Raw genomic sequence first — 23,026 nt, forward strand, 5'->3', positions numbered from 1 at the left:
AAGTAAATAATTACAAACAGTTAATACGTAGTAATAGTTAACTGAATATATATCAGATCAAACTTCCAGACCCAAATCAGCTTCGGGCTACGCAGTAATCTTCAAACTGACACTTTAGCATGGGGTAGTGGTAAAGCCAAAAGATAGATGCTACCAAACATTCTGTACCGAGTCGTGTACTGTTGGCAAAAGTAGAAAATTGCAAAACGCGCGGAGACTGAAGCGAGAGTAATTGAAAATCAGCAATTATTTACCCCTTCTCTTATTTTCTTCCTAACTATAACACTTCATTTGTCACAGAGCATTGAAAGTTCACCACTCGTTCACGAGTGCGGTATACATGAAACTATCTAGAGTGGTCATGGATACTATTTTCATTTGAATGTTTTTGTGTGAAGTCCTGGCAAGTACAGAGAACTTTTTCCCTTTTGATTTTCGTTAAGTGTATGTTTTGAATTTTGTAACTCGATACTAATGTGAAATGAATTTCTTTATTGAAGTTGTTTGTTATTGTTCGTTTCAAAATATCCTATGGGCAAGGCATAGTTTCTTTACATTGAGACAGGTAAAACTCTTCCAATACATATGAAATTAATATAAATCTATCAATCGTTTACTCTCCAGACTTTATTCCTCTAAGACAGTTCAGTTATCTCAACTGGCTAGTCAACGCATACACCGTACAAAATAGGGTCCATGTTCATGAACTCAAAAAGCAAAATCATATGTGATAATTAAGAGATTGTTATTCAAAAAGATAAAGGTAACTAACAATAATTCAACAGTCTTGAAAAACTGATGAACATGGAATAAAAACCGAAGGATTGATTATAAAACCACAACTGGGATACGACCGAAAAAGATAGTAAAAGTAAAATTAAAAATGTAAGCACTAGAGCTTCTCAAAACAAAATTGCAGCAATCAAACTCATCAACGTAATTCTAATTGAATTTCCAATGGCTGCACCAGCTGCAGAATACGATTGAATCGTAACAGTATCAACACGTTGCCCTGATGATGAAGATGATGAGTCTATATCCTAACCAACATGATGACCTGAATCAGATGATGTCAATGTTGAGATTACTGTTTTTTTTAACGTTGTACTTGAGAATACTTCATTTGCTGATTCATTTTCTGACTTGGTACGAACTTCATTGCTAGTTCCTGAACTCTGTTTATCACTACCAACACGCTCTGGTTTAGATCCAGAGTTGTTGTTCTCACCTTTACTGGATGTAGATCCTGAAATGTTGTTTTCTCCTTCACCAGATGTTGGCTTAGCCCCTGAATCATTCACAGCACTTGATGAATTTCCACCACTAGTAGTCAGTTTGGTATCTAATGAGTTTCCAGCTCCGGTTGTCGCCTTAGCATATGACGCATTTCCCGGACCCGTAGTTGGATTAGTTTCTGATGTATTTCCAGCACCTGTTGTAAACTTGTCACCATGAGACTCAACAGCAGAACTTGTAGACCAAGGGACTGACCCTGTAGCACCAGTAGATTCAGCACCAGTATCTGTAGCATCACTAGATCCAGCACCAGTAGAACCAGCACTAGAAGTGGATCCTATGTCAATAGTTTAGGAACCATTGTTTGTAAAGCTAGTAGATCCGGCACCAGTGCTTGTAGAGTCAGAATGTGAGCTAGATAAGACCGTCAAAGTTTGATGCGTTGAGCTTTTCAACGAACTCTCAGAAGGAGACACCAAGGAAGAGCTAGGTGAAATATTTGAACTTAGGCTAAGTGAAGTTGACGTGGTTGCTTGTGGTACGGACAGAACAGCTGATGAGGAAGTAGTTAAAGCTGCTGTTGGAACAGACGACAAAACTGATATCGTTGTTAAACTGTTTAGTGGACTTGAGGAAGTTGGAACGCGAGAGGTATCCAGAGACTTAATTACACTGGATGATGACATGATTGTCCCTGGTGCTGACGATAAGATGACATCCGTCGAGGGCAAATAATTTGAGATAATCGTGGTGCCAAGAGTCAAAATAGTAGTAACCTGTGTTGTAATAACAGTAGTCGGAGTTGGTTCCACTCGTGGCGCTGATGAGCTTGTTGCAATTGATGATTTTTTTGATTGTGATGTAGTTGAGGTAGGTGCAACCTGAATGGTGCTTGAAAATAGCAAACAATCACAATCCCAACACATTTGCCTGATCTTGTAAGTTTTACTTGTGCATAAATGTAACAAGGTCTCATATTTGTTGTTTCTCTTTTCCAAAGTTGTCAATTCGTCATCCCTTTTATACATTGACCATTGTTTGTTAAAAACTGACTCCGAATCACATGCTTCAACATACTTGAAATTAGGTTTCACTTGGTATACGCAACTTTTGTCAAAAACACAATGCAAAGCACCCCAGCCGGGTCCATATTGGACAAAATTATACCCAATTTGTACAGTATCTGGAAGGCAACATTTTTCTTGTCTAATTTGGGGTCTAGTTTGAATTTGCTTGGACCACTTGAAAGGATTGTCAATTCCTTTCTACACATCCTTACGATAAATGTAAACATCATCAACACCAGTACCAGTGATTGAGACCAGAGTCACATTTTCAGCAAAATACTCGTACAACTTGTCGGCATGATCTGCCTCATATTTCATAACAATGTTGAAAGTACCATCTTCATTTTTCTGGGGATTAGAAACAACAAAAGCGGATTTGAAAGTGACTTGACCACAGTCTTCCTTAGTAGTTGAAGTATCGCAGTAAAGTTGCTTGACACCACAAACAGGTTGAACCAGCGGCGGAGTCCAATCTTTAAAATCATTTGGGACCACTGCTTCGTGATGAGTTGCACTCACAAATAAAGCAAGCAGCACTAATTGAGCTATAAAAAACATGATATGAAGGATCGACAGCTATTGGTGATGACAAAACCATCCCAAATTGCTCCCAAGAGGAGACAATTCCAGCTCTTTATATATGGATTGAGTTCATTAAGATTCATTAAGATCGACATTGAATATCAACTGGAAAGTAGCTTCATTTGGAAAATTCATCGTGTTTTCCTGTTGGTGAAACATTGAAGGGAATTTCAAGGGTAATTGTTGACCTTGAGTGTATTTAGTCACTCATCACGAAGCCAGGGTCAAAGGTTTTAGTCAAACAAAGCTGATCCTTGTATATTCATGTAAACAATAACAGATCTACCGTTGTTTTTTTTTCTTGAACTTGGTTCAAGACGGGTGTAGCACATGCAAGACAAGGACTTAAGACAAAAAGACCCCCATTTGTTCAATTAGATACTTCAAGGACCCTCAAATTTTGCAAATAGATATCAGCGGCATGCCACCCAGCACAATAGTGTTACAATATTTTTCGTGAAGTGGCGGTTCTGAATGAGAACAATTTTTTGATACCAGAGTGGTGTTTCCCTTCTGCAGCCAATAGTGAACCTCAACAGGAACTGTACTCTCCCTAAAAGTGCTAATCTGAAAATCATAGGCTCAGGTATTTTGTGGCCCAACTATTTTCGCTTACGCGCGTAAGCGAAAATGTGATCTTGGTTTACGAGTTATCTTTTCCGTTTATTTTTGAACTATGGTTTGGGTTTCAGTTGTACGTGATAAAATTCACTTTTCAAACATGAGCTTAAAAAAAAATCCCTTACATATTTGGATGTCACGGAAAGTGCTCACATTTGCAAGGGCGTTGTGGTAATAAAAATTACCTACTGTATCCCAACCACTCTTTAAAGCCAGTGAACTAGCAGATTTTTAAATCACATTTTTTAGCCACAATTTTATAAGCGGTCGATAAATTACAAAATCTCTAAATATCTCTCTAAACGCCTCACGAGAAGGGATAATTTGTTTACCCAGAAAAGTCTCGCTACAATAAAGGTCCTTGATGCCAAGTCTCATTTATCAATGAAATCGTACGTTTTCCTCCTATTTTATACTTCAGGGCCTTTCCTGATTTGGAGATCAAGAAGTATAGGAGTAGCGTGTATCTGATAACGGATCTTTCTTGAAACAAGTCTCCAATGACATTTTAGCATTTTCTTCAACTCAGTTACAAGGAATGCCGTACGTCTCTATATCAAGGGTTTTTTGTGAAGTACATACTCCCAATGCTTCTATACAACCTTTGTTGCAATTTTGCCTTCAAAACATAATGTCGAACTTCGCCTAGACAAGTCACAATCTCACCTGATCCAATTCTTCGTTCATCCATCATGCGCGACACCATATTGCGTACGATCGTCCATTGTTATGATGAAGATTCTTTTCAAACTTTTCTCGTCAAAATACAGAATTCCAAAATTAGTATCAATGGTCGTCTCTATTCCTTTTGAGTAATAAGGTTTCCTAATTGGTCCTTACGTTAGGGGGCGTTAAATCTTGATTCACTACTTGTTTTAAGTTTCCGAATGAGGAAATTATGAGCACGCACTTCCAATATCAGTACAAAATCCACGCATATCGGGACCATGTACCTCTCCTTGGGAAAAACACCTTTTAGGATGCAGTTGTGTAGGACACTTGCTTTCTGCCCATTTTGAAAAAACCAAATTTCGAGAGCACACATACTCAAAATCAGCGCCTTTGCACAATCTGTACTCAAAATACGGATCAACTTAGTGGGAGGTCTGGCACGGCATTGTATAATCTTACCGAGCTATTTCATCATCGATCTTGCCTTTCCTTAAGATTCAGCTTATACAAATCTCCAGTTAAAGCAATCTCGACAAGGTGCTTGCTCCACGCATTTGGCTGTTTCATTGTACGTCAATATTATCTCATCAATGACCGTGTGAATTCTGTGATTTAACAAATTGACACGCCATCCTTTATCGGTGACCACATCATAAACACATTGATAGCCAGTGTGGCATGCAGTCTCCATAGCATAGCCTGCTAAGCTACAGCTACTTGATGCTCCATTGCAAACCCCCATGTAAATAGGATCGGCAGTATTTCCAATGTGCCAAATGTGTTCCAAATGCTTTGGAAGTCCTGGAGGAGATGGTAAATGTAATCGTTTGGAAGCAAGCATCTCTCCTGGGGCTTCAACTGCTACTACCGGTAGCCCATATGTACGACCCAATAAGCTAGCTAATGCACCTCCAAGCGAGTGACCTGTAACCCAGATTTCAGTTGTTTCAGGTGGATACAATTTGGTGACATTTTTATAAATGTCTAATGCTGCCTCGTAGTATCTGTCTTTTCTACGCAACTCCTTCTCTAAGCAATCTTGATTGCATGTGTATGTTTTTTCATAGCAATCGCAAACAGTAGTCCATAAATATCCGACTCTTGCGCAGCAACAAGAGAATAATAAGTTGTCGTTAGTTTTATCATTTCCTTGCGTTTCATCACTACCACCTCCAGGTAGACCCGCACCCGAGGTTCCCTTTATGCCAATTACAACTGTTTTGTTATCAGAACTAACGAATACGTGTCCCCGCAATCCATCATAATCCCAACCAAAATTGATGTCGTGGTTTTCCTCATCCGGATCCCATCCTCCAACATCTATCCAGTCAGATTTCTTCTTTTCGTCGTCATCTTTGGGGAAGCGTACATATGCATTAGATGCGATCGTGGCCAAGGAGACCACAGTATCACGGTCAGTTATGTTTGGCACCAGGACGTCATCATCAACCCATTCTAAATTGATCCGATTGAGGATTTTTGCGTCACCGTTGACAGACCTGGCGTAATCTAGGTAGGAGTCTATAAACCCTGGCGTATTTCGTTCTTTAAGTCTTCTAGCTTTATTTTGTTGTTGCTTGAAGGGTAACTTTATCTCAAATGGGTTTTTTCCATGATGGACCTTTGGCCAGTCGGATTCTTCATCCAGCTCAATCTGTAAATTCTCATTTAGTGAGGTAAAGTAGGCTTCGTGTTTGGCTAGGTACTCTGGAGTTACGTCTAGACGTTTATGTACCATATACTGTTCAGGACCAACGCCATGATGAAAAATATGTTTCAACTGTAATGAGTTTTCACTATAGTCATCTTTTGTGGTGGGAGGTAGCACTATGACTGTTGTGTAGTATTTGGACAGAAATCTAATCCATGCTAATGATGCTAAAATTGTTGATAGTAGCCCCCACCAAAAATATCTCATAGGCGGCATCTTCTGTAGATTATTGTCTTTGCCACGTTTTTCTAATGTCATAGTTGGCATTAAAGTTTATTGAAAAATGTCAGCTATATGTGATATTTTCTTGTGGTTCTTTGAACTCTTATCTGATGAAGTTGATTTCTGCTGTCATACATTTTCGGATTTATCTACGCGCACTTTATAGTTTTGTTGTGTGTATCCTTTGTAGTGAGGCTTGGCACCTACACATTACAACCATGAATAAACTGAGAGCACATAAGTTCTATATGCTAAAACATAGCAGTGGAGACATGCATAAGTGTAAAGATGAGGGTTGAAAGACGTAACAACCGGTTCTTTAGAAGTATAGTGCACAATCACGTGAACGGAATTCTACATTACGACCCTGTGTCCCTCTGTAAACAATACACAGATCCTTCAACCATCGTCCTATAACACTCTATAAATACTCCTTTGCTGCAACAATTTTAATATCCTTCACCACTTTGGGAGCCTGTCCCTGTTTTTGAAGTTCAAAATCAAAACTAAATTGAAGAATGTTGTGTAATGTCAGCAAAACAGAAGCGATAGACTCGGGCGTGATGTTATAGCCATTATCGTAATATGAATTTGCTACCAATCCTGTAAACAAATCTCCACATCCATTAAAGTCGCAATCAATCTTGTGTATTGGTTTGCTGAAAATGTTTCCATCCGTGTAACCCACACAATGCAATTGATTATCTATTTCCACAGAAGATATCACAATGCTGCCAACCTTGTAATTTTCTGCGAAAGCCTTTACAGCCACTTCACATGTTTGCCAATCGATAATTTTTGCCTCACTTAGAGTCTCAAATTCAAATTGGTTGGGAGTGATTAACGATACCAAACCGGTAGAAAGAATCTCTTTGTAAACAGGAATAACTTTCTCCAGAACATATAATCTCCCGTTGTCCCCTAATACCGGATCCACAATCCAATGGGGAATTTTACCGTCTTGTTTCTGCAACACCTGCACAACTTCATCTTTAACCACCAGGAGTACACCAGCATTAGGAGTATACCCAGTTAAAATCAAGTCGTACGAGTTCAAATCCAAAACATGGTGTAATCCTTGCAATACGTCCCTAATTGCATCTGGGGCTGATGCTGAACCTTGTAAACTACCATACCCAGGGTGATTCGAATAATTGGTGGTATTTATTGCATCAACATCCCATCCCATATACTGTAGAGGAAAAGTTATTGCCCTGTTTCCCACATATCCGTGGACTACATGGGACAGGATCGATAATAGACTTTTCATGGTGTGCCTTGGGTGGATTTGTGCCGCATGTGTGTTATGTATATGTGAAAAAAAAATCATTTTCAATGTCTTTAATTTTAACATGTTGCTGCTCTCGAATAAATACCACAACAAGGCTTCCATTAATACAGAGTAGCATATCTTCACCCAACCCAATTATCACGTATACCTCATACATTCAAGCATTAAACTTCATTCATCATCTCGGATACATTTGGTAGCGCTCATTAATATCTACGTGTTTTTCTTTGAACAATTATTTTAATGGTACACACCACCATCACTAGAGGATAACAAAACATGGGTTTGAAAGAATCTGCGTCCATTGATGTTGGGTATCCAATACTAGATGCCAAATTTATCAACAACAAGACTGTGTTGGTAGCTGGTGGAGGTGGGGAAGGAAATAATGGAATTCCCAATAAGATCACCGCCATCAAATGCAGTTTCAAAGTCAATGATGCTAAACGAAGACTACAAAAGTTTAGAGAAGTTCAACTACCACCAAACGAAGACTCACCTCAATGTATTGATGTGACAAGACTAATTGACGAGAATGAATACAATGTAGTTGTTGGATGCAATCAGAGTTCTGAATTGATCAAGTCCATGAACATTAATAACAATGTTAGAAAGTACAAGTATAATAAAGAGGAACATTTGATATTTGATGATGCAGCTCAGTTCGAGGAGGAAATTAGTGGAGATACCGATGAGTACCCAAAAGTCATTAGAATCTCACAAGACAATACTGTAGGTTGCTTGATGACATCGACTGTACCATCTGTGTTGTACTTTTTCAGCCCTGATGCATTGGAATTAAAGTTCAAGTATAAACCACCCGGAAACGACGAGATTAAAGACTTTGCTTTTAGTCCAAAGACGGGGTCAACATTGTGTTATATCACGTCTTCATCAATCGTTTCCATATCTACTCAAACTAATTCCGTCATTGGTACTTCTAAAACCGCACCTGCTGATAAACAATTGGAAAAATACAATTTGTCAAAAGTCAAGTTTATCATTGATAATGAGGTCGTAATTTCGAGCAGTGTCAAGGGCGGTAAAGGTGCAGCTTTATTGAGGTACGACTTGAAAAAGCAAAAAATTATGCAGGAGCAAGTGATTGCAAAGAAATTGAATAACGTTGTTGCTTTGGATGTGTCTGTTCCACAGGATTTGGTGGCGTTTGCAGGTAATGATCTAATTGTTTACATCGTGAAGCTTTCAAATTTCAAGTTGTTGGAAACTATTAAGAAGTTGCACCCTTTTGCCATCACGAGTGTGTCTTTTTCACCAAATGGTACGAAATTAGCCACAGGTAGTGCTGCAAATATCTTGAATGTCGTTCGCGTACCGCCAAAATATGCATCAGGAAAATCAGTTATAGGCACACTTTTCCAATACTTGTTTACAATAATATTAATTGCTGCACTCGGAATTGGTATTCAAAAGGTTCATGAAACTGGTCAGTTGGATGGGGTAATAGAATTACTGAAAAAGTTCCTGAAAGATTATAGGGAAGTTGGTTTGCATTATGGAAAGATTGGTACTGAGTTGGCTGGTGAATATGGAAAAGTTGGTTTAGAGCTAGCTGAAAAGTATGGAAAGATGGCGTATACAATTGCAGAAGAATACGGCAACAAGTATGGCTCTAAAGCGATTGAGCTTTACAAAGAAAAGTTTGGCAAAGAAGATATCGTACGAGATGTCAGTGAACAAGCAGGGAGCACCTTGAATGATATCGTACTGGAAGTGACTAGAGAATTACGTGCAGAGACGATTGAAACTGATTTCGATAGTGAAACATTGGACAAAATCAAGTTGCGTACTGGAATTATAGAATCTACGAGGAACGAGTCCTCTTCTGAAACGTTTTTGGTAGACGCTTCGTTTTCGGAATCTATTTCCAATCTGAACATTAAAGCTGATCTTACACAAGGGGCTTTCACAGCATCAACAGAGTTTGCCACCGTTGCAGTTCCTGAGTATGAGAGTATACACGAAGTAGTCAACAATGCCACAATTGTTGAAGAACAGGATGCTGCCCACGTATCTGATGATACACAACGAGCTGATGCTATTGATGCTGATCCCCACTATGAAGAAGAATATGTTGATATTATCGAGGAAGTCGTTTACAACGAATCAGAACCAGAGGAGCAGGATTATACTTCAAATGGTGAGACGGAACAAGTAAAGACTGAAAAAGTTACAGATGACAAATTTCCTCATGATGATTATGTGGAAGTTGTGGAGGAGGTTGTGGAGGAGGTTGTGGAGGAGGTTGTGAAAGAAGTGGAATCTGCATCAGAGCCAATTGACTCGAACAATAAAGAGGTGGAGGCTACGGACACTGGCTACATCGAAATTGTTGAAGAGGTTTACGAAGAAGTGGCAGAAGACTCAGCATCAACCAGTGATACACAAGATGAAGCGAATGTGGAAACTTCCGATTCCTCTAAATCAGATGGACACGGCAAGGGTGTCAATGGTGAAGAAAACATCGAGGTAAGTAATGCTGATTTACCCAAACACGAAAACATATCAGAATATTCTTATAAAGACTCTGAGGTCGGGGAAGTACAGGATGCAATAGAGGAATCTCAACCAATTGCCGAGGAAGCACAGGTTGATGCGGAGGACTCGAAGCCAATCACTGATGAAGTACAGGATGCAGTAGAGGAGTCGCAACCAATTGCTGGCGAAGCATATGCAGATGCTCCAACCGACAAACCAGAACCAACTGCAAGTGATTCACACGGAGTAAGTTTTGACCACAAGGATGTTGAAATATCTACTGAAATTGAGGTAGAACCTGTTGCTGGCGAAAAAATAGCTGGACACCATCTCGACTCATCAGTGGAAAACACTACAGGCAGTGAAACAGTTGCAGAGGCTCCATCACATGCAACTGAAAGTCATGACGAGGAAACCATTGTTTCACAGCAAGATCAATTGGTGGATACTGTACAGAGAAACCAAGCAGAAGAAGGTGCCAGTGTGGATGAATTCAACTCTCAATTGAGTCAGGAACAAGGTGTTCAAGATGCTGTACCATCAGAACCAACCGAGGATAGACAAGTTGATGCTGAAGCAGCTGAGATTGACCAAACATTCGAAGCTTCTGATGTAGTCAAAGAGGAAACTTTTAACACGCAGTTTATTAGTGAACCTGCAACTAGTGTAGCCGATGAGCAGAAGTACACACCGGAGGAGCCGACACCGTTAGAGGAACCACACACCGTTGAAGTATCTGGAACTGGCGGTGTTGATCCAACTCCTCAACCAAATGAAACAGAAAGCATTGGAGAACCACCAGTTCCAGTCTCACCACCATCGGGTGAAGCAGTGGAAATCGACCAAGCTGTTACTTCATTGAATCCTGCTGAAGAAGAGGCTAACACAATTGAGCCAACTGGTAATACAAGAAAGGCTGTAGAGGATTTTTCGCGATCAAGTCTATCTTCTAAACTTTCAGCACCATCTTCATCCAAATCCGCTAGAAAAGTGACAAAAGTTGTCACAAGAACCATCAAGAAATCAAGAAGTGCTACCCCAACGAAAAATGCAAGGGAAAAAGATGAACTTTAGAGGTGGCATCACAAAACTGAATATTTGTATGGAGTTTTTAACAATTAGAATAAACAATACGTCAATTTAAATGAATTTAGACTGGCTATGTATTTTGCCAAGTCAACACCTCTATTCTAGAGTCATCAACAATTGAGCTGGAATATGAGCCCAGCCACATTTATTCAGTAGCTCCGTCAAGATAGACAGTTCAATACTGAATGTTCAATTAGACTTTATGATCTCAACTAACCACTTTTCCAAATCTTTGCGGCATAATGCTTAACAAATGCTAAGGGGTCTTCAATTTTACCATCCTTTGGTTCTTCGACATCACTAGCGAATGATTTCACTGGCAATACTAAAATGTCACTAACCAATTTAGGAGTTTGCAACTTATGGAATTCTTTCCACGTGACCTTTTGGAATACCGATGATTGAATGTAGTCATTAAAATATTTAAAAACCACATCGGTCCAAATGGCAGAACCGGTCCACTGACTAATCTTTAATGATTTTTCATTAGTGTTTCCAATTAATTTTAATGGACCACCACCTGAAGATGCCAAGCTTTCCAATTTTTTTACACTTGTTTGCTCAACAATTTGAGCAATGGCTTCACGTAAGATTGGATGACCTGGTTTGGCTTGAATAACAAATTGTGCGAATTGTAATCGACGAATTTGTTCCTTTCTCCAATCTGGAGATGATGAATCGGATTCAATGGCAATGATCATGCCAATATCTAAGGGACTGACATTTTCTGGTGTCCAATTAGGTATTGGTTGCAAGGGGTAAGTATCTATATCGGCGTAAACACCACCTTTTGCGTAAAGTATTAAATATTTGAAGAAATCCATCTTCATTATAGTTTCCGGTAACAATTCATACGCTTCAATCACTTCAGGGACTTGTTGGTAGAGATATTTGATAACGGTATGAGCAGTGTCATCATTGAATAATTCATGAACAAATCCAGGGTTCTTGAATGCCCATTGCGATTCACCTTGACGAAATTTCTCATCAAATCTTTCATCATTTAAGCCATGTTTCCACGATTGCCATATGTAAGCTGGAAATTTACTCTCGGAGTCATATGGATAGAGGTAAGTTAATTTATCCCTAATCGATGCCAGTGTTGGTGGACTTTTTAATAATTTTAGTTCTTGGAGAATCAACTTGTTTTGTTCTTCCAATTTGTTGATCTTAGCATCTTGAGCTTGAAATAGTTTCTTGTTCAACTTTTCAATTTTGTTCAATAATTCATCTTGATTCTTGCTATTTTCTGATGATAAAAAATTGGATAAACCAAGGAGTTTATCATTCGGTAAGCTTGAAATTACCCCTTGTAAATCTTTTGTTGGTGTGAGGGATCCGGAGAAAAATGTGATAATTATTATAGCAAATGTAACAAGTGCAGTCCCTATTAGGATCTTGCGCCCCTTATTATTGGACAGACTTTGATATTTGGGCATGGCCTAGATGTAACTCCGGTTGTGAGAATTGTAGATGTATTGATCTCGTGTCTCTCATTGTAGATATTTTTTTGTTTTTTTTCTTCTCTCGATAGAGTCACGTGTATTGAGCGCTTTTGTTTCAAACTTCAATTTTGTAAGAGAGAGCATTTACAAGGTTCAAAGGAGTTGCATTTTGGTGCATGTCTTTAACTGTTGCCTAATTCTTTCCTCATATAAAGATGATCCGTGGATGAAATAATGTGCAATTGAGGCTGAAATCAAGATACTGTTTTACAAGTGCCACTACCCGCACTAAGCTATATCAGAATATACAAAAACTGAAGTGCTTAGTGAAGTACTTAGCTGAATCAAAGAATCACTCACCTAAAAACAGAATGGAAAATAACAAACATAAGTACGAAAGGAGCAGCAATTCCTCGATCAAAAAAGAGAACAATCGTGACCAAAATTTTGACAGCAGTTTCACGCCCGGAACCTAATCTCCAGAAAAGTGACTCAGTTTGGGTTTCTGCACCTGTATCAGTTTTTCCCGTTAATGATGTCATTTCTAGTAGGCGGTCTGCGTAGGGATATGTACCCGCATTGGTGCACAGTTGATGTTAAAGTCTTGACTGTTGTAAATATTTAGATTTTCATATATAATGCACACAATCATGCCAGGAAGTGCTAGATTCTTTTTGGTAATCCGAGTAGAGTTGATAGTGTCAGAATTGGGCTCATTGTTACCCATATTAGTAATGGTGTGTTCCTTAGAAGAGCTGAGTGATGTGTTGCAAAATTGTTAATTTCACTTTTAGTATATGCTCTCTTGCAATGCCTCAAATGGGTGATGTGACATAAGAACAATTTTCCACATGTCAAACTGTGCAGCAATAGCAATGAACTATAAGTAGATGAAGTCTGCCGTCTCGGTGGAAACTGCATCTATAAAGGCTTGTACATTATTCTTTCAATCATTTAAGTTGTATTTAGTTAGTTGAGATAAATAATGTGCCCACGTATATTCTCCACTAAAAGGCTCAGACGGACACTTTAAATATAAAAGTCATCAAAATAATATGTTATGAAGAAGGTATTGACCCCACCCCCTTATCCACACAAGTGCTTTTAGATCGACTTTGCTTCGCAAAAGAATATGACTACTTCCGGCAACTATTCAGTTGTTTGAATTAACTCGCCCTCTTGTTATATTCTAGTTCCTACAACCAAATATTTGTCGTTATTGCAGAAAGAAAAAGACACCTCTGGATCACACACTGTTTCGTCCAAAAGATCATTCTCATCTTTTTTATTTTTATTTTTATTCTTGTTCTTCCTCGTGGATAAACAATAAGAGACAAGCTACCAAATACTCCATCAGTTTCTGATTGCTTCGGTAATTCCATAAAAATATACTCTGATAAAAAGATATTTACAATACGAAGCTTAGATCAAATCATTATCTGATTTTTCAAAAACAGGCCTCGGTTTTCTGAATTTGACTAAGCCATTCTGCTCTTGAAACTTTTTAGCACTCAGTGAACTAAACGCAGCAATGTCAACGACAGAACTATACGGTGGAGCAATCACAATAAACAAGCTTCCATCATCGTTTATTGATATATCACGAATTAGACAAGTTCCTGACTCACAAGAAGTGTTCATCAATGAAGTCGATAGTACCAATCCCACATTATCTTCATTGCTCACTTATGATCAAGCATTGATTATTGACTTATTAGAACGAGTCAATACCAATGATTATGAATCTGCCATTGCTCAGCATTTGCAAGATTTTGCTCCTGCTGGCGTACATAATAACCCATTGCAAGAATTGCAGATTAGTGGTGGTGATGAGACATTATATTTCAGTTATGTTACCTTCAAACCAGAGTATAAGCGTAAAGAGCATAATCAAGCTGAACAAATTATCATTTTGATTTGTTTGCTCAGATTGGAGAAAGTTGGAACTGATGTATTGATTCAGTATAACTTACCGTTGAAGGTTGAACATCATGGGTCGATTAATTTTGCTGGTGGAGATAGTGAAGTTGATAAGTTAGCAAGCGAGAGATTTGAATGGTTTAAGAACTTGTGTACCAGTTTTAAAATCATTGATTGGAACCTATTTCAATAAGGAGAGATAGTAATGTATAAATGCTTCATTTAATCGGTTTTAGATTTGCCAATCGGTTTCGACTTTGTAAATTTCTGCAAAATACCCCAAAATATGATGCCAATACCAATCAAGATTGTGAATGTAGTTATTGAATTGACTCGATCAAATGTAGTTGTTCCATGAGGTATGTCCACTGATACATGACGATCAGTTTCGATTGTATCGAAATGATAAAATACAGTGTCATTTTGGAAATACGCTTCGTAATTGTTACCCAATAGACTCAGTCTTTTAGAATCAAATGGTGATTTATTCAACAAGTGACCTTCTTTTACTTTACAAGCAATGAAAAATTGAGGTTGTGGGTTGATAATTTGAGTAAATGGTGATGATGAGTCGCTATTGTTTGGTAATTGGTATCGTGAATGCAATGTTAAATTGAAATCAAACCTGGCCGGTGATGATACATCAGATGCTTCATCTTGTTTTATTTCAAACAATAATTCACTGCCCCATTGGGATATCTTGTACTCTGGTAACTCCAAGTTTGAAACTCCATTATTGACAAGTAAAGTTGAATTTAGTGGGATGTTTTGATACTTGTCAAATATTAAAGACTTGTTCAAATTGAGATAGTAGTAGCTGTTACAAGCCTCCACATCAGCATCGATTCCAACTATCTCGTAATTAATTGTGGACCTTAAGCCATTTTCTGTTGATACGGTAGTCGCTAATATAGGATGTAAACCTTGTGGTATTATGGAGGACGAGATTGACCCTGGTAAGTACCTATGTCTTGGCTTCAAATGAAACATTGTCTTGTGTATATTTTTATCATCAGCATCATCTTGTGACTCACTTTGACCATCTAAAATAACTCTCAACCCACTCAATACTAAATCATCTTTAGTTTGGGATACTTTGGCATCGTTTAAAAAGAGTCCGATCTCTTTATACTCACCTAATTTCAAATCGTAGCTGATGTCAACAACTTTGGTGACCAACTGACGTAATACTATCTGCTTAGAAGACTCATCAGCATTGTATACTAAATCGAATGTGGAATCGTAATCTTGTACATCATAATACTTGATCCAAGACGATTGTGCTTGTAATTGAGCCGGTTGTGATGAATAATAGTACAATGAATTCACGGCAGTGGTCCATTCAGTCGCGTTGATATCCAAATTGACCACCTCCTTCAAAACATTACTCAATTCTTGGAAAAATTCATCATCATCATCATCATTCACAGTATTTCTAGGAATCACATAAATATTCAAACCCGTAGTGAAATCGAATGGGAAAAGTGGATTCACATCAGCATACAGTTTCTTTGATTGAATACGCAATTGCCGAATATATTGAAGTGGTGTGGCAATAGGTATTGTGAATTTATTCTCAATTGAAAATCGTTGTTCTGATGAGGGTGCTGTTAATTTGAAATTTGTTGAGTTGAGGTTTTGAATTACATCATCGTGTGAAGACCCGGGATTGAAAATAGTCAGTCTTTGTCTCATTTTGGAGTAGATGGTGATTGCAATACGAATTTGAAGATGACTTACCTTTTAGATCAAGTGCCGCCGTTTAAATCTGTTTGGGCGCGGTGTTTGTGGGCGCAAAAATACTTCCGAGTTGTATGCAGAACTTTAGAGATCCACAGTTAAGAGAAGTAACAAATATATGTAGAAAGGACAGTGGTTATCAAAGTCAGTACATCGAGAGGCAGATAATTTCTTTAATTTGCTTGCTTCAATCAATAGAATATGTATTAAGTATTATTGAATATTAATTTGAACTGAATAGATCTATACGAAATAACGTAGCGCATGGAATTTGATTATAGCGTGACGACTGGTGTTGTGTATTGGGCCCAAACCTCCACATGTTAGTCCACGACTCTGATTCAATGATGTTTCATCTCGCCTCATTGACAATTTTTACATTCTAAATCCTTATAACTTTAGGCAAATCTGACCACTGATTAATAACAAAAGTTGAGTTTTCACCATTCAAATGGAAGATGGAATTGATAGCTTGAAGAACATCAAAGGAAATTGAATGGCCAGTGATATAATAATACAAATTTTCACTTGACTGAAGTAATTTCAAAGGTAATATCCAGACTGTGTAGTAAATCAATAATACTACCAATGATAAGAGTAAACCATTAAAGACGATGGCCTCTCCTAATGTTGAATATGGCAAAGGAGTTGAATAGAAGTAAATGTAGTAGAAACTATTCAATTTGTAAAGTAAGTAGTTTGATGATTTTAAGTTTTCTTGTCTTTCTAGTAGTTCTTGGGTTGAAGCTGGCATTGTGTGATGAAAAGTGTGTTGAAATAAGCAAATGGGATAAGTATTTAGAGTTGTGGGAATTGGTTAAGTAGTTACCTACTAGGAATAGCTGGTATCTTCGTGAAAACGGTCGAAGTGACGTAGGATTGAGGGAAATAAAGTCGATTATATATACCGAGCAACGAAGATGGAGAAAAAGACTCAATTAGGGAATCCCATTGTTTATAAGTAGTAGGGCGCACCATTCGATATAAGTCGGTTTGTGTTTTATGGCATGACTATTGAGTAACTAGAGTAGTGTTTATTCTTTGTGTGCAGAAAGCTGTTTTGTATCAAAATTTTTCAATTCACATAGCAAGCCAAATACCACTTGAATGGAATATCGAAGAACAGAAGGTGCATAAGTAGTATGTATTATGTACCATAAGTTAAAACTAAGTTTGTGCTGTTTTTGTTTTCTTAGGTAGATGTTTCTTTGTTTCTATTTAAAGATGACTAAATATTTAGAATGATGAATTTAAAAATGAGGAGTATTACGACTAAGAGAACACAGGTCGCAATAAAGGAATTTAATCACTCCCCCCTGTGTTGAAGAGGAGAATTGAAGCACAACCAACAAAGCCATCAAAAAATATGGCCTTTCTACCTCGAGGAGAAGACGGCAACAGACAGAACACAAAAGGACATTCGCTGACTAAACGTTATAAATAGAAACAAGGGTAGGGCATATCCACGTCACACAAAACTATTAAGTTGAGGAATTACTACATATATATGCCCGAATTACCTTTTTGTTGCTTAAGGCTCAAATTTATCATCCGAAGAAACCGCCTACAGTAAAAAAAAATGGTTAGGCCTATTTTACTAAGCAAGGTATAAAGCTAAAATAAGGAGAAAGGGGGCTTGCAAAGTTGCTTAAGAACAGCAACAATGGATAATGTGTTGCTGATGCTAAAATCATCGCAAGACTCTTTTTGCAAATCTTTTATCCTCGGCAGTTTCTTCCAAGTGACTTACGCAAACGTTCTTTTATTGACTACTTTAATTTTGTCAATTATCCCCTATTGTGATATCTGGTTCCTTGTGTGTAATATCAATCACACGAACATAGCAATAGTGAACAATAACCTCTAAGCGCTCAATTGTTATATAATAATTATAAAACCACAAACCCATTCAAAGAAGAAAAAAAAGAAAAAGAAATCAGAAAAAGAAAAATAGCGCAAATAAAGAATGCAAGCAATCGGCATTAATTTGCTTTTTACAATTTTACCCGATTTTCATTTTCTTACGTATCCGATTCATTTATCCGATTTAACCGAATATAAACTTTTTAGAAGAGCTTATTTTGCCTTATTAAACACATAGGACTTACGAAATGGAAGAAACTTGGAAGTATTGGCTTCAAGAGGCTAAATGCCATCTGCGAAAGATTAAGTACTCATCTGCAAGCCAGCGATTTTTTAAAGTTCAGCCTATTAGTCGATCGGTTGATTCCTACACTATAGATACGTTCCCGAGTCTCTGATGCTTTCAATACGCAATGAATGCCAAGCGAATTCTATCTTAGCTCTTCCAAACAATAGATTCGAGTATTATAATGGTAAGAGAAAGCACTTAAATACAGCGCTACGGTAAATGTACATGCCCATAAAAACATTCTAGAAGCGGTTTTTTCATTCTCTCTATTGTTAGGGAATATTATTTTTTTGCTTTCAATCACAATGTCAATACAACATTGATAATTGGACAAGAGGATTTTGGTTAATGTCTAAGTAGTTACTAAAAGTTCGGAATACCGTTGTATAAACTTTTAGTCAATGTGCTTTGTTTTCATTTAACACTTGATGCATATTTACTTTAGCCTTATTGTTTGTGTAATTAGAAAATTTACAAAAGTAATTATTTTCATGTCGCGACATTGAATTTTTTTCTATCTCACGACTAAGAGCTACATACATCCTACCCATCAAGTTTTAATACTTCGCTTCAGGTTCTTTGGTCAACATCTTCCAATATAACACCTGCAAACGAAGTGTTGAAGGACTGCTTGTTCCATGAGCTATTCTGGGGTCAAATTCTACTTTCCAAATAGATATGTATTTCATGGGTCAAAATTCTATAAATTGCCTAAACGATGAACACTTCTCCCTATTAATAGTCGTTGTCGCATTTAAGGGTTTCAAGGGATAATTTTGGGCTCATGGACCTGCATCTCCTCACACTGGAATGCACAACTCACATATATAGCCATCAAAATGCATTGCTAAACAAAATTCTATCTTGCTTCTTCTTCATCTTTTGTTTCTTCTTGTCGACAATTTCAATACCGCTGTTGTCATCCGAGCTAACAACTGCAGCAGAGTCATTGGTAGTAGTACCATTTTTACCCCATGAGCTTGGATCAGTTACTTTGACTTCATATACACGCGGTATCACCTTTTTAATAGGCTTCTTCTCCAATGCAGGGAATTTATTATCATCTAGTGAAGTAGCTCTACCAGTGTGTAGTGTGGGTGGCTTAAATGATTGTGAAGCTGCTTTAGATCCACTTGCTAATGATGTGTCAGATTTGGTATTGTTAACTCTATCAAGGTAATTTGGCAAGTACGGAGCTGGTGACATTATATTGGGTGATCTATTAACAGACACTGTCTTGGGCTTGTTCTTTTTTATTATGGTTGAATATCTTATTGGCTGTTCATTTGGATTGACATAGTTGACCTTTTCCGGTTTCTTCAATGGTGGGAATCGATCAACCGGGGTTGATGCGCCACTATTTCTACTTGAGCCACCGGCTTCACCTAACCATCCATTTGAAGTAAATGCATTGGCAGCATTTGATCCACCCAATACTGGGAACTGTTCTGTTGGATTAGTTTCATTTTCTTCAACTATAATCGACAACAAGTCTTTATATAAGTCACTGGTTTTAGGGAAAAATTCAAGAAATTCCTTAAATAGGAAATTCAATTCTTCCAATGATTGGTGAATAAATAAATCCTTTTGATAAATAGCCAATAACTTACTAGCATTGATTTTCTTTTTTGAAAACAAATCATTCACTCTTGTGAATTCCTTATACTTGTCATTATTATAATTCAAGTAATGTTTAGCCCTCTCCTCAAAACGCCTCTTTTTAATTTCAGGCGATTGTTGATCTTCATCCTGATCTTCATTTGACGAAAGCCAACGGGAATTGTTGAAAGTAGATAGTTGACTAAAATGACCACTATGCTGGTGATATGAATTGGATCCAATAACTACTCGTTGTCCATTATTTAACCCACCATGCTCCTTCAACATATGAGCCGTTAAGTCTAAGTCATCCCTAAACACAACAAATCGTTTTTCAACGCATGAGGGAACTGTACATACATAATGTGCTCTTGTGAAATGTTGATATAGTGCATCATAATTGCGATAATAATCAGCAGTCTTGGGAGTAGTTTGATCACAAATGTGACAACGTTCATGACGATCACGAATATGTACATGTAATTCATCTTCTGAGTAAAACCGTTTCCCTTGACAATGTTTACATTCAGGATGGCCCTTGAATCCAGTTGTATCTCCTTGTGATTGATGCTTTTGTAATTGCTTGTATGTGAAAAGTGGGAGTTCAACTTTGAATGCCTTTTTATGTCTAGAACAGATCAAACAATAGTATTTCCCGTGGGCTTCCTTAGCATGGTCGCCTAATTCTTTAAAATTGGGGAATATCTCATGACATATTTGACATTCATTTTCCAACAACCGAAGAGTATCTTGCTCAACATACTCCTGGGTGAATCCAACGTGGTATTTTTCATCAAACGCTACTATATCGGTCACCTTTATATCGTCATATCCCTTATCTAACTGCTCCGTAATTATGATCTTATCATTCTCACTTCGACATATAAGACAATTATTCTTCTCGTATAAAGCACGTTGACGGAATGTACATTTGTGACAAGTTGTATGATTACATGGTGTCAACGCTGCATAAATGATATGCTCTGCGCAAATCAAGCATTGCTGTGATTCAGGAATGTCGTTTGCCTCCTGTGATTGACAACTTGATGAATCCGAGGTGTCTCTCTTCTTGTACCCTGAGCGTGGCCCGCTATTTCCCAGTTTCCCACCCCTACTAACTCTTGATCTATTCAGTAATAATTTAGTATCCGTGGAACTTGAAGTATTGTTGTCGTTGTTACTCATTGGATAATTTACAATTAGACTTGTAAGGTGTGAAGTAGTTCACCACGTTTTCTTTGATTTCCTTCTATCGCGATCGATGAAATTTTTTTTTTTTCGCTTCCATCCATCCATCCATCCATTCATCATTGAAGCTTTCCCCACGCGCTACACAGACTTACACCAAGACGAAGGTGTACAATTACCACCCACAATGGCCCCATCACTCAACCTTAGTGCAACCTTGAACGTTTCCAGATTACTATACAACCCTGGTTTGTGTCTTCCTCACATTACTTTCAAATCATTTGACCAATTGACTTTGCCATTTCAAATACCTGGTCATTCAAATGTAAAGATAAAGGGAGTTGTGTTGGACAAAGATAATTGCTTTGCGAAGGACCATGACGACAAAGTGTGGCCAGCGTATGACGTATGTTTATCAAAGCACGTGCGCATCGAATAATGTACTAACTATTCCCTAGTCAACATGGCTGAAACTCAAATCACTTTATCCACGAGAGCATATTCTCATAGTAAGTAATTCTGCTGGAACCGATGATGATAAACACCATGCCCAAGCACAAACTTTAGAGGAAAACACTGGTGTAAGCGTACTTCGTCACTCAGTCAAGAAACCAGGTTGTTTAGACGAAATCAAACAATACTTTGCCAAACAAAACATCAAACCTAGTGAAATAGTTATTGTTGGAGATCGTTTGTTCACTGATATGGTAATGGCGAATATGATGGGAAGTTGGGGTTGTTGGATAAGCGAAGGCGTACAATTGAGTAACAAGATTTTTCCTAAATTGGAGAGGGATTTGTATCTGAGACTAGTGTCGAGTAGAAAGGACAACCCATGGACTCCACCAACTCCTCAGACTACAAACGAAACTCAACCAGGCATATGAGATGTCCTTAATAATTGACGGTTCTACTATTGCTTCATTTTGCAACCATTTTGGGATTTGTTTTTTTTTTTCTGTTTCAAGAGTTCTTCTTCCAACTGCTTTTTTGATATGCTTCAATCAAAACTAGGAAACTATATTACCGTGTTCATAGATTAAAAGTTTCTTATTGTTGATCTGATAAATCCACTTCTTTTATCGAGAGAAAGGTTCTAACAATTAACCGATTTCTGATATATCACCAATACTGAATTCCAAGCCCTTTGTATTAACCCTTCCGACTAAATAGTTCTACTATCTTGTACATCCTGATAAATGTGCGGAATCCACTCCTTTTCAAATGGTTCATAACGTTTTATTCGATCCGCCTTTACCACATGGTCAAAGAATCAATGTGGGCAACGATATGGTGATTAATGACATTTCCAGTATTTACAACTTATCAATCTTTAAGAACTTGTTTCGGGTTTATTTCACCTTTCTTTTGGTCCAATATATTTTAATCTATGCTTGTGTACCGTTGGAAGAGATTGAAAATAGACCGGCAATGTGCATCATATCGAACATTTACATCTTGATTATGGTAAGTAACAACCCTGGAGGTTACGATGAAATATACTAACTTTCTAGTTTACAATCAATGCCTCAATATTACCATTGTGTTCAAGTACAATACCCACTTTAGTTTCGTTGAGATGTTTGTTCTGCTCGTTTATATTGGAATTGGGAGGCACAGTGTTGAATATCATTGCTGTTGTTCAGAGCTTAAGGGCCGGAAAGATGTACCAAATTGAAAAGGAGCGTGGTAAAGCTACACCGACAAAGACAAGTGTTGAAGTGTACATCAATGTGTTTATCATACTTGCAATGAGCTTTTCCATTTTGGCAACAGCGACTGTGTTTTCATTAGTTGTTGTGTGTGAACGATCTTTGGAGTACATCACTAACAAAGTTGATCGAAGGCATCTTAAAACTCAAAAGCAAAAGCTTGGCGTGATAAGCACCGATTCAATTGAAAAGTTTAATCAACAGCAAAAGTCCTACTTTTAATGATAAACACATAATTATAATACATTTTCTAATATACAATTTCTTTTTACACTAATAT

At 37.7% G+C, this 23,026-nt stretch overlaps 10 protein-coding genes and 1 pseudogene across 10 annotated transcripts, besides 1 other annotated feature; 4 read left to right on the top strand and 7 right to left on the bottom strand. All coding sequences in view use genetic code 12, as the record gives it.

Annotated features, from left to right (window-relative positions):
• Positions 1-1,646: 1,646 nt before the first annotated feature.
• Positions 1,647-2,921, bottom strand: CORT_0F03580 (annotated as a pseudogene).
• Positions 1,647-2,921: a sequence feature.
• Positions 2,922-4,680: 1,759 nt separating this feature from the next.
• CORT_0F03600 (Atg15 lipase) lies at positions 4,681-6,156 on the bottom strand (the record flags this gene model as incomplete). Its single annotated transcript, XM_003870662.1, has 1 exon — positions 4,681-6,156. One exon carries the CDS (start codon positions 6,154-6,156, stop codon positions 4,681-4,683), a length of 1,476 nt encoding a protein of 491 aa, XP_003870711.1.
• A 376-nt stretch (positions 6,157-6,532) lies between these two features.
• Positions 6,533-7,504, bottom strand: CORT_0F03610 (Bud17 protein; the record flags this gene model as incomplete). The annotated part of the gene is made up of 1 exon (XM_003870663.1): positions 6,533-7,504. The coding sequence occupies one exon, from the start codon at positions 7,502-7,504 to the stop codon at positions 6,533-6,535; it is 972 nt and encodes a 323-aa protein (XP_003870712.1).
• Positions 7,505-7,681: 177 nt separating this feature from the next.
• On the top strand, positions 7,682-10,975 carry CORT_0F03620 (Sec12 guanyl-nucleotide exchange factor; the record flags this gene model as incomplete). The annotated part of the gene is made up of 1 exon (XM_003870664.1): positions 7,682-10,975. The coding sequence occupies one exon, from the start codon at positions 7,682-7,684 to the stop codon at positions 10,973-10,975; it is 3,294 nt and encodes a 1,097-aa protein (XP_003870713.1).
• Positions 10,976-11,202: 227 nt separating this feature from the next.
• On the bottom strand, positions 11,203-12,429 carry CORT_0F03630 (Hoc1 protein; the record flags this gene model as incomplete). The annotated part of the gene is made up of 1 exon (XM_003870665.1): positions 11,203-12,429. One exon carries the CDS (start codon positions 12,427-12,429, stop codon positions 11,203-11,205), a length of 1,227 nt encoding a protein of 408 aa, XP_003870714.1.
• A 1,537-nt stretch (positions 12,430-13,966) lies between these two features.
• CORT_0F03640 (Mog1 protein) lies at positions 13,967-14,548 on the top strand (the record flags this gene model as incomplete). The annotated part of the gene is made up of 1 exon (XM_003870666.1): positions 13,967-14,548. One exon carries the CDS (start codon positions 13,967-13,969, stop codon positions 14,546-14,548), a length of 582 nt encoding a protein of 193 aa, XP_003870715.1.
• Positions 14,549-14,577: 29 nt separating this feature from the next.
• On the bottom strand, positions 14,578-16,050 carry CORT_0F03650 (Pbn1 protein; the record flags this gene model as incomplete). Its single annotated transcript, XM_003870667.1, has 1 exon — positions 14,578-16,050. The coding sequence occupies one exon, from the start codon at positions 16,048-16,050 to the stop codon at positions 14,578-14,580; it is 1,473 nt and encodes a 490-aa protein (XP_003870716.1).
• A 427-nt stretch (positions 16,051-16,477) lies between these two features.
• CORT_0F03660 (hypothetical protein) lies at positions 16,478-16,849 on the bottom strand (the record flags this gene model as incomplete). Its single annotated transcript, XM_003870668.1, has 1 exon — positions 16,478-16,849. The coding sequence occupies one exon, from the start codon at positions 16,847-16,849 to the stop codon at positions 16,478-16,480; it is 372 nt and encodes a 123-aa protein (XP_003870717.1).
• A 2,232-nt stretch (positions 16,850-19,081) lies between these two features.
• CORT_0F03670 (hypothetical protein) lies at positions 19,082-21,031 on the bottom strand (the record flags this gene model as incomplete). The annotated part of the gene is made up of 1 exon (XM_003870669.1): positions 19,082-21,031. The coding sequence occupies one exon, from the start codon at positions 21,029-21,031 to the stop codon at positions 19,082-19,084; it is 1,950 nt and encodes a 649-aa protein (XP_003870718.1).
• A 190-nt stretch (positions 21,032-21,221) lies between these two features.
• CORT_0F03680 (Gep4 protein) lies at positions 21,222-21,921 on the top strand (the record flags this gene model as incomplete). Its single annotated transcript, XM_003870670.1, has 2 exons — positions 21,222-21,440; positions 21,493-21,921. The coding sequence occupies 2 exons, from the start codon at positions 21,222-21,224 to the stop codon at positions 21,919-21,921; spliced, it is 648 nt and encodes a 215-aa protein (XP_003870719.1).
• A 337-nt stretch (positions 21,922-22,258) lies between these two features.
• Positions 22,259-22,968, top strand: CORT_0F03690 (hypothetical protein; the record flags this gene model as incomplete). The annotated part of the gene is made up of 2 exons (XM_003870671.1): positions 22,259-22,501; positions 22,549-22,968. 2 exons carry the CDS (start codon positions 22,259-22,261, stop codon positions 22,966-22,968), a joined length of 663 nt encoding a protein of 220 aa, XP_003870720.1.
• Positions 22,969-23,026: the final 58 nt, after the last annotated feature.

The sequence above is a fragment of the Candida orthopsilosis genome, assembly GCF_000315875.1.
Source record: "Candida orthopsilosis Co 90-125, chromosome 6 draft sequence".
NCBI lineage: Eukaryota > Fungi > Ascomycota > Pichiomycetes > Serinales > Debaryomycetaceae > Lodderomyces > Lodderomyces orthopsilosis.